Source organism: Mercenaria mercenaria, unplaced genomic scaffold, assembly GCF_021730395.1.
Source record: "Mercenaria mercenaria strain notata unplaced genomic scaffold, MADL_Memer_1 contig_4290, whole genome shotgun sequence".
Taxonomy (NCBI): domain Eukaryota; kingdom Metazoa; phylum Mollusca; class Bivalvia; order Venerida; family Veneridae; genus Mercenaria; species Mercenaria mercenaria.
The window spans coordinates 47,288-66,188 of NW_026462508.1; the positions used below are offsets into that span (position 1 = coordinate 47,288).

Genomic DNA, 18,901 nt, shown 5'->3' on the forward strand with positions numbered 1-18,901 from the left:
GACACATTATTTTTTTTTACTCAATCGCGTTTTATAAATATAGTATTATATATCAATTTAAACTTCATTTCCTCCCGGACTGGTGAAATTTTTGGGGGTCAGGATATCGAGGGGGGGGGGGACTGCTTGATATCATTGCTAACAAAAAATACAAGATACAAGTGAAATTGCGAAGCGTGTCATAAACCTCATCTAACACTATGACAAAATCTGGACAATGCCCTTGACCTTTGAGTCGTCTGACCCTGAACCAAAAGATGTCTGCCCTTTGCTAGGATAAATACGTATGCCTTAACGTTTAGGATAAGTGACCATAACCTATAACACGTTTACTATTTACTAGGACATACCTTTACACGAAATATAATGGTAACAGGGACAATAGTTAAGAGGATATTGAAATTGAAAAGCTTGCCGTAAAACTATATGTACGTTACCGACACCATGGCAAGTACAATAAACCTCCTTATTCTTCAGCTAAAACTTTATAATTTTAAAGGTAAGTAATTAATAATGAAATGAAATTCATAACTTTGGTAGAGACAACAATTATATGGTATCAATGGAACGTAAAACTAAACGAGTTTACAAATTTGTAAAAGGGTCATATTATGTACTAACAAGAGCTTTAGGAGGAGAGCAATGCTCGACTATTCAACAGCATTGTCAATTGAATGAATGTAAGTCTACAAGGGGAATGATTTTGTAAAAATGCAAAGTACAGTTACGGAACCTGTGCACTGCTTGTCAGATCATCATTGCTAAGTCGAAAAACGGGCATTATTTTGTAACAAGAGCTATCTTAGGGCAGCAACGCTCGACTCATCAGCAGCGTTGTCAACTGAGTTATGGAACCTGTACAATGCCTGTCACCTCACCACCGTGGACAAGCAGGTGAAGTTTCAATTCATTCGTATTTGTTGGTACTGAGCTTCCAGCTAACATAAAAAAAACTAAACCAAAAATTGCTAAGTCGAAAAAGGGGCATAATTTTTAAAAACTGCAAAGTTATCAACCCTGTGAAATGCATGTCATATCATCACAGTGAACAAGAGTATGAAGTTTCAATCCATTCACTCAAGTAGGTACTGAGATACCTGCTTATATACAAAATCTTAACCAAAACTTGCGAAGTCGGAAAAGGGACATAACAGTAAAAATGTAAAGTAGAATTACGAAACCTGTGCACTGCATGTCCAATCATGCAGAAAACAAGTGTGTGAAGTTTCAATCTATTCCCATTAGGGAGTACTGAGATACCAGCTTACAAACAAAAACATTGCCAAAAATTACTAAGTCGAAAAAGGGGCATAAGTTTGTTACAACAGCTCCGCCAAGCGGGGAAATATACGCCCGAAAGGAGGACAGGAAAAAGCAAAAACGATTATTTGTTTGGTGAGAGGCGGGATGGGTAGCAAGGTGTAGGTGTGTGCGGCGGTTGTGACAGGATTCTAACCCGCAAGCGGTGGGGGTGGGGGTGGGGGGGGGTTAATAGGGGGAGGGTGTTTAATGTAGACGGTTGCAGTCTGCACATCGACTCCTCACCACCTGCTTACATTCCAAGTTTCAAGTCAATACCTTTAATATATTTTAAGTTATGCTCTGGACACGAAATATGATGGGCAGATTAGACCTTTGGCTTATCACCCTGTTTCATGCACTCTGCACATCTTCTCATCACACCCTACCAACCAAGTTTGAAATCAATACCTTGAATGGTTAAAACGTTATGCTCCGGACACTAAATATGACGGACAGACTTGACTTTTGAGCTCAAATTGTGTCATGTTCTCTCTAGTTGTCTTATCACCACCTACCTACATCCCTAGTTTTGAGGTCAATACCTTGAATAATTTATTAGTTATGTTAAGAACACTAAATATGATGGACAAATTTGATCTCTGAGCTCCATCTGTGACCTTAGCCTTAAACCTACAGACCCCGTTCATGTGCTCTGCACCTCATTTCATTGCCACTAACCTACATGCAAAGTTGGATGTCAATATCTTGTATGGCAAGGACACAAAATATTATGGAGTTTTGACCTTTTAACTCAATTAGTGACCTTGACCTTAGACCTACATATGCTCCGGGCACGTATTATGACGGACGGGCTGACAGAGACACGTCTGCACGCTCCATTACATTATACGTATGATACAAAACAGTTGTATAAAAAGCAAAATAGAGTTAAGGAACCTGTGCAACTGAAGTTAGTTTATCACAGTAAATAAGTGTGTGAAGTTTCAATCCATTCAAACAAGTGATTACTAAGAAACAGCTTCATACAAAAACTTTACCAAATCAGGACGCCTGTGAGGATGCCGACGAATGGGTGAGTCCAATAGATCTACCTATTCTTCGAAAAATCGAGCTAAAATTTAAACAAGAGTTGTGTAACTCTGTTATTTCGGCACGTCTAACGACTAAAAAGCCTTTTGTAAAGTTTCAGTCTGATACATACGGCTGTTATTTAGATATAGATTGATGCAAGTCTGAAACGAGCCATTGTATACACTATTCATCTAGTGCTATCTAACTTGGTAACTCTGTAGGTGTGACGATGGTAAAAAATAAAAGGTAAGGGTAGATTTCCCGGAAACACCCCAAACACTAGTCTGACTACCCGACTAAATATTTTTTTCTCCTTTCTTAAAAAATTAATTTCTGACTTCATCAGTCTTTGTTCTGATTATCTAGTCTGGTAAAATCTGGTCAGGACTTGTGACCGATATCTCATGATAAACCGTTAGCTGACCGTTCATATGTATGGCACGCTACAATAAATTTCTACTGTGATCAGAGATCTTAATCAGCATTTAGTAACAGGCGGAGCTGAGATTCAGTTTCATATCTAGTCTGTCTAGTTTTAGCAAGAATGTAAATATCTACGTGCTTGGTTTTAATCATACACAAATAAAACTCAGAAAGGTCTGAACTGCCCTAAATCTAAAGAACCTTTTTTTACATGCAATATTTCTTATTCTATTTTACCCGATTATGTTTTCTGATCATGGTTAACATTTGCGTCAAGTAATAATGTAATGCCGCGATGATTGGCAAAATTATTGACCAGACACGAAACAGACCTGTTAATACTATGCTTACTTTTGACGTCTAAGTGTGACTTGACCATTGAGCTTGGGCTCCGTAAGTTGAGGATGATACATCGTCCTGTTACGGGTAACATTTGTGCCAAGTATTATTACAAGTTGAGTAACAGTAAAGCCCTGTTTACCCAAAGCCCTGTTTACCTTTCACTTCCAAGTATGAACTTGATCTTTAAGCTAGGGGTCTGGGTTCTACGCATGACAAATTGACTCATTATAGGAAAGAGAACTTACACCGAATAATGTTAAAATCCCTTGATGGTTGGCAAAGTTATTGATCGTACAGGAACAAATTCTGTTGACCTTTGACCTCCGAGTATGACCTTGATCTTCGAACTACGGGTTCGGGTGTTGCAAAAATCAGGGCGTCTCATTACTGGGAACATTTGTTGAAATCCCTTTAAGGATGACATAGATATTAACCGAACAGGAAAAAAACACTTATTGACCTTTGTCCTTTTAGTGTGACATTGACCTTTGACTTCTGAGTATGACCTTGATCTTCGAACTACGGGTTCGGGTGTTGCAAAAATCAGGGCGTCTCATTACTGGGAACATTTGTTGAAATCCCTTTTATGACATAGATATTAACCGACCAGAAAAAAAACACTCATTGACCTTTGTCTTCTTAGTGTGACATTGACCTTTGAGTTAGGGCTCTGGGTGTTGTGACTGATACGTTGCCTGATTACGGATAACATTTGTATCAAGTAGTATTGTACAATAGTTGGCAGAATTCTGGATCAGACACGAAACAAATGCTTACCGTTGACTTCTGTTACCTTGACCTTAAGGCTAGGGTTCGGAAAATTGTGCATGGCACATCGTTTTATTATAGAAATAATTTGTGCCAAATAGTTTTACACTTGTGGCAATATTTTAAGTTTCCAAACTACATAGTGAGAAATTAAGGAACTCACCAAGAACTTTTAACTTCCGTCCACCTGTTGAATCCTCGAAACATGTATCATTGACTTCATCTGTTAGATCTTTAGACATATTTGTGACAATGAGGTATATTGCCCTCCTTGACAGGAACACCTGATGGGTATTGTAAAAAGCATACTGCCCAGCAAAGTCCCACACCGATATGTTTATTTTATTTGTGTTGTCCTCTAGGTCTTTTGGCGAGTTTTGCACCAACCTCTTTAAACAGAAATTATATCTTTTGTTGTGGTCACAAGTTTTCCAAGGTAAAAGGAACGTTAATAAGATAGCAACCATATCTAAAATCAAGAGTCTCTGATGCTTAGTGATAAACGTCACTAACTTCGAATCACTTTTCTTGACCTCTGAGGGTTTCAGTCTTGCACAGCTCATCGTGGTCAGTCTATGCCTTAGTCACAAAACCGTACGACGTCCGTACGGTTTAAAAAAATCGTACGATCCCACCAATTTTAGAATCCTTACGGTCTCTGTTTAATCGTAGCGTCTGGTCACAATACCTACGGGCCCCGTACGATCTTCAGAGGGTGCAATCGTAGGATATCCGTATCGACATCGCAGACAAGTCGTGCAGAGCTCTCAAGGAGCCCAGCCGTACCTCGTAAGGTGCTCGTGGGTTCGTAAGGCGCTCGTGCGGCACTCGTACGGTGTCCGTACGGTGTACTTCCGAAAAGAATGAATCAGTTCGGCAGCGTCTAAACAATTTCCATTTTCAATCGTTGGATATCCGTACGGACATCGCAGATAAGTCATATGGAGCTCGCAAGGAGCCCGGCCTTACCTCATACGATGCCCGCTGGCTCGTACGGCGCTCGTACGATGTCCGTACGCTGTCCCGGCGACAAGAATTAACCAGTTTGGAGACGTCTGATAGAATGTCCATTTGTAGCTACTAAGCTGATCGTAACGCCCTGCGAGCCCTGTGGGGACATCGCAGGTTCTCCGCACGGTGTCCTTGATATCGTACGGACATCTTACGTTGACCATGCTAGTCCCCTGCGAAAGTCGTGCGAGCATCAGCAAACGTCGCAGTTTTCAAACTCCTTGCGATGCACGTACGAGCACTTCCGGGGCCCGTGTGCTTCCAGTACGGGGCTCTTGCGACCTGCTCCCGACTTTGACAATCTCTACGAGCTCGTAAAGAACTCGGGAGCTCGGTGAAACATTTGCACCAAGTTTCCGAGTCTTCTACGGGTTAAAGAAATTCAGTTCGACACTCGTACGAGTCATCGATATACGTACAGAAGCCGTACGAGTTTGCATTTGCATTTCTCTGAGTTTCCGAGTCCTCTACAAGTTAAAAAATTCCGTACGACCCTCGTACGAGTCAACGATGTCCGTACGAGTTTGCCAAAATTTGACTGAAAACCTATTCGTAAGGAGCTCGTAATGTTCTTGTGACCAGGGTATTACCATGACAAGACTACATCTATAATTACATTTGTAGTGGCTTTCATACGCTTGGCATCATATTGAAACATTAGAATTTCGCGAGCAAAACTCACAGATTCTAGTCTAGTTCCATCTTTCAATAAAACTGTAGAAAAAATATTTTACCATAACACATTCTTGTTGATTCAGTTTTTGCTGTTCTTTGGCCAGTTCCTCTTCACTTTCCGGTAATAGAACAGGTTCTTGAACTGAAATATAAATTTAACATAATTCGTCACCAGATAACATTCAGTTCGCTGATGACAATGAACAAATAATAAACAGCAAGATCGAGAAACTGCTGAAACAACTATAAGACACTAGATGCCCACGGGCAACATGTCGAGCCCACCCTTTGACCAATAACTGTGACCTTGAAGTTTTAGATAGAGCTTTTCCATTGATTTGACCTAGTGACCTAGTTTTTAAGTCCACCTGACTCAGATTTAAACTTGACCTATAGATCATCAAGATTAACATTCTGACCAAGTTTCATTAAGATGTGGTCATAAATGTGGCTACTACAGTGTTAACAATCTTTTCCTTTAATTGGACCTGGTGACCTAGCTTTTGATCCCAGATGACCCAATATCAAACTCGTCCAAGATTTTATTGAGGGTAACTTTCTGACTAAGTTCCATTAAAACTGGGCCAAAATTGTGACCTCTAGATTGTTAACAAGCTTTTCCTTTCATTTTACCTGGTGACCTAGTTTTTAAACCCACCTGACCTAGATTTGAACTTGACCTATGGATCATCAAGATTAACACTCTGACCAAGTTTCATTAAGATATGGTCATAAATGTGACCTCTAGAGTTTTAAATAGCTTTACCTTTTAATTTGACCTAGTGACCTATTTTTGACCCTACATGACTCAGATTCAAACTGGACCTTGAGATCATCAAGATTAACATTCTGACCAAGTGTCATGAAGATATAGTCATAAATGTAACCTCTACAGTGTTAACAAGCTTTTCCTTTGATTTGACCTGGTGACCTAGGTTTTGATCCCAGATGACATAATTTCAAACTTGTCCAAGATTTTATTTAGGATAACATTCTGACCAAGTTTCATTAAGATTGGGCCAAAATTGTGACCTCTAGAGTGTTAACAAGCTTTTCCTTTGATCTGACCTGGTGACCTAGTTTTTGACCCTAGATGACCCAATATCAAACTCGTCCAAGATTTTAATGAGGGTAACATTCTGACCAAGTTTCATTAAGATTGGGCTAAAATTGTGACCTCTAGAGTGTTAACAAGCTTTTCCTTTGATTTGACCTGGTGACCTAGTTTTGACCCCAGATGACCCAATATCGAACTTGTCCAAGATTTTAATGAGGGTAACATTCTGACCAAGTTTCATTAAGATTGGGCCAAAATTGTGACCTCTAAAGCGTTAACAAGCTTTTCCTTTGATTTGACCTGGTGACCTAGTTTTTGATCCCAGATGACCCAATATCCAGCTTGTCCAAGATTTTATTGAGGGTAACATTCTGACCAATTTTCATTAAGATTGGGCCAAATTTGTGACCTCTAGAGTGTTAACAGTCAAATTGTTGACGACGGACGGACGACGGACACAGGGCGATCACAAAAGCTCACCTTTGAGCACTTTGTTCTCAGGTGAGCTAAAAAGTTATAAATGTATAGTAACAGCAAAGGGAAGTTTATCCTAAAAACATTCTATATAACATAAGTTCACAAAAAACTCCTTACTAGGTAGAGACAGGTCAAAATACACCTAAAATTGTATGTAACATACATGTTGTACCACAGAAATGTGGTCTCGATTTTCCCTACGGCCTGAAATAAAAAAGTTACACTATAAGCTATTTATAGTAAGAACAAAGTGAAGTAATTCTAAAAACAAGGTTGCCTCATGGTGATGAACATTTGTGCCAAGTTACATCAAAATTCCTCCATGCATAAAGAAGGAATGCTCCGGAAAAAGACATTCTTGAATTTGACGTTTGACCTCTAAGTGTGATCTTGATCTTAGACCTAACGACCTGGTTCTTTCGCATGACAAATCAACTCATTATTGGGAACATTTATGCTAAGTAATTCTAAAATCCCTTGATGAATGACAGAGTTATTGACCGTAAACAAGAGCTGTCCTAAGACAGCGCGCTCCACTATTCGGGGATTTGACAGTAAAATGAATATATGTCTGAATAAGAGACCTCTACTTTAAAAGGAAGATACACTAAGGGGGTTAATTCCATCAAATACACCAATCTGAGTTATTAGGATCGTTACAACACATGCAGATGATGATGATAAAGATATATTTTGAGTTTAAAGTCATTATCTTATATAGTACCAAAGTTATGTCCAGAAAACGAAGTTTGTAAAAAATTTAAGTATAAAAGGGGCATAATTCGGTCAAAAATACAAATCAGAATTATCGGGATTGTTACCACACATGCAGATGATGATGATAACGATACATTTTAATTTTCAAGTCTTTATCTTATATTGCATTAAAGTAGTATCCAGAAGCAAAGAGTTTAAGTACAAAAGGGACATAACTCTGTCAAAATTACAATTAGAGTTATGGGGTATGTAGCCACACATGCAGATGATTATAAACAAATACTTTTAATATCAAGTCAGTACCAAAGATATGTCTATAAACGTAGCTTTCAAAAAAAAAATTAACATGAAAATAATTCAAAGTATAACTCCTTGGTGACCTTGACCTTGAGTATAATGGGCCCAGCCCCTACACATACTTTGTTTGTATACTGGACAATGTTTATGTGGAATAACAGTAAGATATAAGCAATAGTAACAAAGATATGACAGAAAAACAAAGGTTGCCGAAAAATTTTAACCTTAAAAATAACCTAAGTATAACACCTTGGTGACCTTGACCTTGGGTATAATGGGCTCAGCCCCTATATATTCTTTGTTTGTATTCTGGACAATGTTTATGTGAAGTTACAGTAAGATATAAGCAAAAGTAACAAAGATATGACAGAAAAACAAAGGTTGCCGAAAAACTTTAACCAAGAAGGGTCACGCCGGCGCCGACGCCGGGGCGAGTAGTATAGCCCCCACCCCTATTCTCCGAATAGTGGAGCTAAAAAAACAGACCCTGTTAATCTTTAACCTGTAAGTGTGACCTTGACCTTAGAGCTAGGGGTCAGACTCTTGCGCATGACACGTCCTCTCATTATAGGAAACATTTGTGCTAAGCCATTTCAAAATGCCTTACTTATGGACACGAATTATTCCCTGTTAACCTTTGATCTGTAAGTGTGCCCGAGACCTTCAAGCTACGGGTTTGTGTCTTGAGCACGACACGTCGTCTCATTATGGGGAACATTTATGCCAAATTATTTCAAAATCCCTTATGGACCGGACACGAAGTGTGACGGGCGGAAAGACGCAGCCTATTTCTATATCCGCCAGTTTTTCTTCGAAAAAGGTAAGATATAAGCAATAGTAACAAAGATATGACAGAAAAACAAAGGTTGCCGAAAAACTTTCACCAGGAAGGGTCACGCCGGCGCCGACGCCGGGGCGAGTAGTATAGCCCCCCTATTCTCCGAATAGTGGAGCTAAAAAAACAGACCCTGTTAATCTTTAACCTGTAAGTGTGACCTTGACCTTAGAGCTAGGGGTCAGACTCTTGCGCATGACACGTCCTCTCATTATGGGAAACATTTGTGCTAAGCCATTTCAAAATGCCTTAGTTATGGACACGAATTATACCCTGTTAACCTTTGATCTGTAAGTGTGCCCGAGACCTTCAAGCTACGGGTCTGTGTCTTCCGCATGACACGTCGTCTCATTATGGGGAACATTTATGCCAAATTATTTCAAAATCCCTTAATGGACCGGGACACGAAGTGTGACGGGCGGAAAGACGCAGCCTATTTCTATATCCGCCAGTTTTTCTTCGAAAAAGGCTGTGACAACAAATTCCTCAATGCATGTCAAAGTTATGAGCCGGATAAGACATGACTTGACCTATGATCTTCAACTGTGACCTTGACCTTTGAGATAGGAACCTGGGGCTTGCGCATGACACGCTGTCTCAATGAGATTAACATTCATGCCAAATATAAACAAGGTTTCTTAATGCATGTCAAAGTTATGGTCCGGACAAACAAATTCGGACGGACGCACGCACGCATATACTTTAAAAATTATTTAATTTAGTCGGCACGAAATTTCGTGGTTTTGGCCAAAACGGCTGTTTCGAGGGGACGTAAATTCGTGGATTTTCAATTTTTGTTAGAAAAAAATATCATAATTACCACAGGAATAGATTTACTAGTACTTCAGAATCTGTCCTTACATGTGAAACCTACACGTGTCAAACAGCGCTACCATGGTTACCGAATTTGCAATCTTCGCCGCGGGAGATTAGCAAGTGATCATGTGCTAATTAACGACCGCGTTATATATAATTATACGACCCCTGATTTGCAAAACTTTTTAAAATTGTGAAATATTCAATAAGAAAAGTCGGCGCCAATTAAAAAGTGTCAAAACCGTAGCACCTTGCACAATTAGCATTCATAATCGAAACAAATATAAAGTTGATCATTTGATCAACTCGATCTAGTTATTGTACTGCAAATAAAAACAAACTATAATAGATTTAAAATAATTTTATTTTTATTCCGTAGACAGTGTACTTACTGTGTAGTACTAGTATAACCATAGTAATCCTTACATAAACTATTATAAACTGGTCCGATTTTTTTTCTCCAAAAACGCGTCTGCATCTAAAATTAAAAGCTGTTGAACTTGTGCATGTGTTATTTCCTGCCGAGAAAGGTGAAATGTGAATTAAGTATTAATGCATCTGACGCAAATCTAGCAATTAATTATAATATTTAATAGTTCCAAAGTCGTAGTTTTTTACAACATTTCAATAAAAATAATGGCTAGTGTATAAACATTGCATAGCAGGGCCGAAAAAAATCAAATAACAGCCGTATTATAGTGCGGTTAGCACGTGACGCTACGTCAAACTTCTATTTGTAGTATCTACTTTTACTTTGACAAGCATGTCATAAACAAACCACGGGTACAGTTCTAAATAAAATAGTCGGTTTTGTTTCCACGTATATCTAAGTTTATCGTTGATGGAACCTCCATAAACTACTGTACACGAAAGCTGCAGGTTAGTACTGCCGCATGCAAACAACTACTGATCAGATCGAACGGCTGTGGTGTCTTTTTTGGCGACTTTACGTACAATTAAAAATATCGTGGGCACAATTTGTTCGTTGGGACTTGAATTCGTGGTTGAGCTCAACCACGAAATCCACGAAAATTAATCCCCCACAAATAATAATGATTTCACAGTACACCAAACAGCCATTTGGACAACTATGTCTTCGCATCCGCAAGCGGGCTCGGCAGAAATGAACATGAAAACTTCTGGTAAGTTAGTTTTAATCAAAGATGATTTAAACATAGATTTCATTAAGACTAACATTCTGACAAGCTTTGATATAGATCAGGTAGAAAATGTGACACAGTGTACAAACAAGTTTCGTCTAAGATTTGATTAAAAAGACCCATTAAAGTACTTACCCTGAACTTCAAACACCAATGCCCTGAATGCACTGTATTGCTCAACTGTCCTAGTTCTTAGCAAGATAATCCAGTATCTGACTTGGCCTAGATTTCATTATAACATACATTCTGTCCATGTTTTATGTAACAAGAGGGCCACGGTGGATTGAATAATTTTGGAACAAGAAACAATGCGGTGAAATTATTAAAACAAGAGCGCCGCCAAGCGGGGCAATATACGCCCGAAGGGTTACACCAGAGGATGGGAGCAAAATTTAAAGAACTTGACTGTTAAAGCCCCAAGGACAGGAACAACAAAAAGAAGAAATTACAAAAAAAATCTAATTCCACAAAAAACTTCTTACCAGGTAAAGTTATGTCAAAATACACAGAAAAGTGGTCTCGGTTTTTCCCTAAGGCCAAAAATAAAAAAGTTTCAAAATAAGCTATTTATAGTAACAAAAAAGGGAAGTAATACAAAAAAAAATATTGTAAGAGAACAAAAAAAGGATCTGCCAAATAAAAATAAGAGCACTGCAATGCAGAGCAATAAACACAAAGCAAATTCATATATGACCTTTGACCCCTAAGTGTGACCTTGACCTTGAAGCGAGTCATCCAAAACATGCGCTCTGCATGTCGCCTCAGTGTGGTGAAATTTGTGTCAAGTTTCTTTGAAATCCTTCAATCAGTTCAAGAGTTACAGAGCAGACACAGCAAAGTCATATATGACCTTTCACTCTTAAGTGTGACCTTGACCTTGAAGCTAGTCATCTGAAACAAGCGCTCTGCACGTCGCCTCAGTGTGGTGAACATTTGTGCAAAGTTTCTTTGAAATCTGTGCCAAGTTTCTTTGAAATCCTTCAAGCAGTTCAAGAGTTACAGAGCGGACACAGCAAAGTCATATATGACCTTTCACTCCTAAGTGTGACCTTGACCTTGAAGCTAGTCATCCGAAACAAGCGCTCTGCACGTCGTCTCAGTGTGGTGAACATTTGTGTCAAGTTTCTTTGAAATCCTTCAAGCAGTTCAAGAGTTACAGAGCGGACACAGCAAAGTCATATATGACCTTTCACTCCTAAGTGTGACCTTGACCTTGAAGCTAGTCATCCGAATCAAGCGCTCTGCACGTCGACTCAGTGTGGTGAACAATTGTGCCAAGTTTCTTTGAAATCCTTCAAGCAGTTCAAGAGTTACAGAGCGGACACGAAACACACTCATATGGCATTTGACCCCTAAGTGTGACCTTGACTTTGAAGCTAGTCATCCGAATCAAGCGCTCTGCATGTCGTCTCCATGTGGTGAACATTTGCGTCAAGTTTCTTTGAAATCCTTCAAGGGGTTCAAGAGTTACAGAGCGGACACGAAATTGCTAATGGACGGACGGACAGACGGACAGACAGACAGACGGACACCGGCGTCATAACATAATACGTCCCTTCGGGCGTATAAAAACGGGTGCCGGTGGTTTCAGAGGAGAATGTTTTCCAAATAGCCATATTGGTAAACTAACTCTCACCCTAGCGGTCATGTTTTTCAACAAAATATAATGATAAGTACAAGGTCACCCAATGAACTTTGTTGTGAAATTAATTTCAAATCGAACAAGCAGTTTCAGAGGAGAAGTTTTTAAAATGTTCCATATCTAGTCATGTAGAGAATACTAGCACCGACCCTAAACAGACATATTTTTTAACAAAGCAAATTTATAAGAGGGTCACCAATAAAACATTGCTGTCAAATTATTTTGAAATTGGCCTACTGACAGTTTTTTTCATGAAAAGGAATTATTTGAAGGACTTTGGTATATGGTCGACAAAGCTGTAAAAAACCAGTTCCAGAGAAGATTTCAAAATTTTCCACAAAGCCATCCATGAAAATATAGTTTTTCCCCAACGACCATGTTTTTTAACGAAACAGACTAAAATGAAGTTATTTGGTATAGGAGTTTCAAAGAAGAAAATTTTCATAGTCATTTAGGGAAAACTTTCCCACCCACTGGCGGCCATGTTTTCTAACCAAACAGAATGATTTGAGGAAGTCTGGCGGAGAGCCAACTAAGAAATCAAAGGCCTGAAGGGCCTGAGTCGGCTAATGATTGATGTACTGACAGTATAGTCTACCAGTTTCAGTTTGTTTTTAGTTTTTTTCCCCAACTAAAGAGAGATTTTGTTACAATAAATGAAATGAACATTCGGTCGATGCCTAGTAAAACTTTGATTGACATTATACAAATATTTAAACCCAATATATTTCTCTAAAATTGAAGAGTGGTTCGCAGAAATAAAAATGTTGAAAGAACAAACTACAATTTGACAGCTGACACTAAGATACTGCCCATGACTTTATATATTTTCCAGTAAACATTTGCCTCCGGCATTGCCAAAAGAGGCAATTATCGGCTGGTATATATTCGCACAAGATAAAATTTGAATATGACAATTTATAATATTAAGATTTTACAGCGCGGATTGCCACATACAATTTGTAACGGATGGACGAAAGAACTGATATTTTACAGATATTATAATGGGCCTGGCGATAGCCTTGTCACATGTTAGGTATTGTTCAATCATATTATAAGTGATGTCAATTTAAAGTATATTTACTTTTGCGTTTAGAGATACATGTATGTAAATGTTGCTGAGTATCAATATATAGTGTAACTGATATTAATAAATGCAGTTCTTTTTTAGTTAAAACTATCATTTATTCTATTTCAGACTTGTTAACCCCTTAAAAATCATGTCTGTTATCCCGAAGTCCATCCACTTTCAATTATCCATTTTGATTCATGTAGACAGTCGGGCCCAGACTGGGCAGAAAAAATGTTTGAGCCATTTTTACGTGGTCGGTAGCAGGGTGGGTGTGGGGAGGGGAGTTTCTTTCCGCTTTAAATTGCAGTCAGATTTTGAAATGGGCATTGCGGCAGGTGGTAAAAGGGCAAATGTATCAAACTATAAAGTGGCAATATGGGGAAGGGTGTGGGAGGATACCCCCTCCTGCAAGTAGGGTTTGGGGTATTACCACAAGAAATTTTTGAATATGTAGACCCTTGATACAGCCTTTGGTGCGATTTTAAGATTTTAACTGAAAATCTTCTGTTTCAATTTCTAAATATTACCTAGATTCTTTCTAGTATTACAATATCCAAAGTATGACTGTCACTTCATCTTTTTACTTTCAGATCATGCCTCAGGACTAGAATATGAGTCTGATATAGATTATATGTAGGTGTAATAAAAATAAATTCTAGAATCATTTCTGTTACAATAATATCTATCATGTATGTTACTTGAATGTTAAAATTTCATAACACAGCTCGATATTTACCCAAAATATTATATCCGGATACGATTACACTTTTCTCCAGTTTCAACAATATATTTTACAAATTGTGATGATACGAAGACATTTAGCAGCAATTGGCAGTATCTGACATTGAAGTTTACGGTTAAATTACCTCTTATTTAAATCTTTTCATAAAAACGTTGTTTCGTTTCGTCAAAGCAGCCAAACATAGACGATCTACTTTCGATTTCAAAAACTACAAGAAAATACAATTTAATGATTCGCCGATTTGTTTATTTCTCGAAAAATAAGAAATAAAATCATTTTTAATATCAGTAGTAACTAAGCAAACCAGTAAGAGCTTCTTCTTCCGATAATTTATCCGTTTACTGACTGCAAAATTCAGCCCACGCAAAGTCGTAGAAGCGTTGTTATAAACAGGTCACGCGTGTTCGCAGACAAGTGTCCAGAATGTAGTTAGGATTCATCCGCGAAGTCTCGCGGAAGAATTAACGTACTGCACATATCTTATTCGGGTCATTTGAAATGAATCTGTCATAATTTAATTTCATCGATGTGGTAAACTCCTTGATAAGAGACATCCAAATGCTTTCAGAGGTACCCACTCAATAAAATACTAGCAGTATGTTCTGGAACTATATTTTGTCTTTCGCTGGATGTTAAACAAGCTTTGTAAGTCTGCGCAATTCATAAAATGCACAGCGCAATAAATTTGTTATTTACGCAATGATTTTAAAGATTATTTTTTGAAACGGACAGGGTAACAAATGGATAATTTGGCTAATAAGTTAATATGCAGTTTTTATTTGAATTTGTGAACATCATATTTGCTATTTTGTGATAAAATTCGTCACCATAATCATATGCGCAAATGTATTACCAAATCCCGCAGAATCGTTATGCGTGTTTATGCTTAATGAGTTACCGCGGAAGAAAATACGTGGCTTTATTCGAGTATTGCACATGATAACCAATCACACTATTCCGACACCGGACTGTCCGGTCCTAGTACTATCCTCCTAATGCTGAGCACCAAGCAAGGAAGCTATTAGTACCATTTTCAGGTGTTTGGTGTAATATGACCAGGGATCAAATCCATGACATTCCTCACTTGAAGCATGAGCTCAATCATTAGGCTACTGAAGTGATTGAGACAGGAAAGGAGATTTGTGTAGGCAGGCTGTATAGCTCAGTTGATAGAGTGCTCGCCCTGAAAGTAAGAGGTACCGAGTTTGATCCACAGACTGACTGCACATTTTACTCACCCTGTAACATTTGGTGCCCAACGTGGGACCACAATTGTATTTACTCCTAGATAATTATGTTCCATTAGAAATTCGAGGATGAAGTTTATATAGATGGTATAGGACTTGATTCATGACTATAAAGGGGAGAACGGGACAACTGCATTTTACAAGCACACTCTGTCAATAAATATCCACCATTTATTGTTAATAGGGCTACCGCCCCCCCCCCCCCCCCCCCCCACCTTTTTTTTCTTTTATGTTTATTGTTGAAATTCATCTGTGTGATCGTGAATGGTTAGCTCAGTCTGTAGAGCATAAGCCCTGTAAGCAGGGACTGACTGAACATTTTTTTACCCCCCCCCCCCCCCTGAGACAGTAAGATGTGGGATAGAAAGATCATAATTTTGCTGTGTACTAATTACATGGCCTTAGAATAAGTATAAGGATACTTTGGAACATAACTGCACACACTGTTGTTGTTGTTGTTCTTTTACATTGCAGTACGAGTGTTTCTGGGAGGAAACGCAGGATAGTAAAACGTCTACTGTAGTTGATCAGTGTTGTCTTTAAAGTTTTGAAGTATTCAAGACAATAAAGAAACATTTTAGAAACATTAAAAACATTAATCAATGTCCCGAGCCATTTTAGTTTGGATTACTTCCCTTGAAATTAAGATAACTACCGGCTCATCCAAAGTGTGCTACCACCCACGTCATGCTTGCGAAATCCAACACGGTGGCGCATATTGTACCGTCAGACAATCGCCATTTTGTTCCACTGAAAAAGACTTTGAGACAGCCCAACCCTTTTCTCAAGAAATCTAAGAAAATTCTCAGCGTGGAAGTTGAGATTTTACTGAGAGACTTTTCGTGAAAGCCAATCAAGTTTTGTTCTGAAACAAATGAAGGCGATCATCTTTGATTCTGGAGTATTTTTTCTTTAAAACAACCCTAGGACTATCTGCTCAATAGCAGTCCTAGACTTAGAATTGTGTTTGGTCATAAACTTAAGACTAAACAGTTAGGACTGTTTTTAAGACTCTTTGAAACACAAAGTTTTGGTCTTAAGACTGTCTTCAGACTTAGGACGACTCTTAATGAAACACAACCAAAACGGTCGCCTCCCAGTCATAGTCAGTTATTGACTGTGGGGACTATCATACAGATTGTTCTTACGGGATAGTACAAAGAGCCACGCTAAATCTATTTTTAGAAACACAACAACAGCATGTCTAGCGCTTCCGCGTCGCATTTCTGGTAAACTGCCTTTACAACAGGCGTAATTTGATAACATAAATGTATTTTTTTGGTAGAAATTGCAGAGAAAAGCAAAATATTTGTAAATTTCTACATTTATCGGCCGTCTTTACACAAAAATTCTAACACGGCCAACCAGCCACGTATTTAAATTTCCGTCGCGCAACACTGTCTTCGTTGACTTACGGAATCGGCGAAGCCTGGCCAGTTAATTAGAGACCAGAGGATCGTTAAATATTTTATGAATTTACATTCATTCGTATCTCAACAATATTTGGCCATCCAAGTCTGACTAACGAGCGAATGTGTTCCTTAGACTGTTTTCTATAAATCTACAAAGTTTCTTGCTTTCTTTTTACGGTGATTTTGATCAGGATTATAACTTTAAAAGAAAATTGAACTTATTTTCCTCGCGCGGGCCGCATGTTTTCCGTGACGATTTGATAAAATACACTGTGTTTGAAATCATTCGTCCTCCACCTCTAATTCATGTGGGGAAGTTCAATGGCAGTTACTTGTGGAGAACAGGTTTGTACTGGTACAGAAATCAGGAGCACTGGTTAGGTTAACTGCCCTCCGTTACATAACTGAAATACTGTTGAAAAACGGCGTTAAACCCAAAACAAACAAACAACAAAATTTTCGAGGAGCATAACTGAATAGGTCACACATTCGGGATCATTACTGTATCAATAAAACAAGTACTTAAAACCTTCAATTCCTTAACACACTTCTTCTCATCATGCTTGTATAGAAGAAGTACGGTCTTAGAAACCTACAAACTTTTTAACTCATATTGAGGCAATCCTAATGACGAAGGAGCCTGTGCCATCAACTGCTATTCTAGTGCCAAGTATTCTGAAAATTCATTATTAAATGACCTCTTATCAAAAAGAAAAAGGAATGAAAACAACTGGGTTATAATGAGACATAGAATTGTGATAACTATATGATTCCAACGCATTTAAACATATTAAAACGTATTCCTACCTTCTTCCGGAACTATGTCCTTGTGTTCTTCACTGGACTGAGATACAACTGCAGCATCACTCCGTTCAACATTTTCCAAAGTACTTATCGCATGTTCATTGGTGCCATGAGGCTGTAATTCTGATTCTGTAACCAAGGTAGTTTCTATTTTCTCCTCACAGGTATCATCTTCAGCAATGCTTTGTGTCTTCTGCAATAATACTTGTCCCCAGTTTATTTGGTTTCCTATATATGTGAAGTGTAAATAGTTATGGTTTAATACTGTATATGCACACACCTTTCGGTAAGTCTCCTGGTGTAGGAGCAATTATAGTTATTCAAAATAAACAAGACTATTGTCCAGCGATAAATGTCCCCTACCTGAAGTGTCATTTGTCATAACTGCTGTTATAGGAGACACATTTTTAAAAATTAATTTTAACAAGAGGGCCAAAATAGCCCTAGGCCGCTCACCTGAGTAACACACCATAACAATGTAAACACGTTTACCAAGTCATTTCATGTAGACAAATATTCGGACCAGTTTTCATTAAGATTGGACAAAAAACGTGGCCTCTAGAGTGTAAACAAAAATTTTCTGTAATTTGACTTAGTGACCTAGTTTTTGACCCTACATGACCCAGATTCAAACTTGTCCAAAATTTTATAAAAACAAACATTCTGACAAATTTTCGGGAAGATTGGAGAAAAAAAAGAGGCCTCTAGAGTGTATACAATCTTTTCCTTTGATTTGACCTAGTGACTTAGTTTTTGATCCCACGTAACGCAGATTTGAAATCATCCAAGACTTCATGATAACAAATATTCTGACCAAGATTTATGAAGTAAGAATAAAAAATGTGCCCCCCTAGGGTGTAATCAAGCTTATTCTTTGAATTGAACTGGTGACCTAGTTTTTGATCCCATATGAACCAAATAAAGATTCATTCGATAATTCATGCAGACAAATATTCTGACCAAGTTTCATGCACATCAAATGAATAAGATTGTTTACAAGCTTTTCCATTGATTTTACCTGGTGACATAGTTTTTGACACCGTATGACCCAGTTTCAAACTTGGCCTAGG

General features: G+C 38.3%; 1 protein-coding gene across 1 annotated transcript in view; it reads right to left on the minus strand.

Annotated features, from left to right (window-relative positions):
* Positions 1-18,161, minus strand: part of LOC128553766 (uncharacterized) — a gene marked incomplete at its 3' end in the record, with an annotated part of 60,828 nt that extends 42,667 nt beyond the window's left edge. The window contains exons 1-3 of the mRNA XM_053534943.1: positions 17,835-18,161; positions 5,613-5,695; positions 4,031-4,256 (exon numbers count right to left, since the gene is read on the minus strand). Of these exons, the coding sequence (XP_053390918.1) occupies positions 4,031-4,256; positions 5,613-5,615 (229 nt within the window). The remainder of the gene's footprint in view (positions 1-4,030; positions 4,257-5,612; positions 5,696-17,834) is intronic.
* Positions 18,162-18,901: the final 740 nt, after the last annotated feature.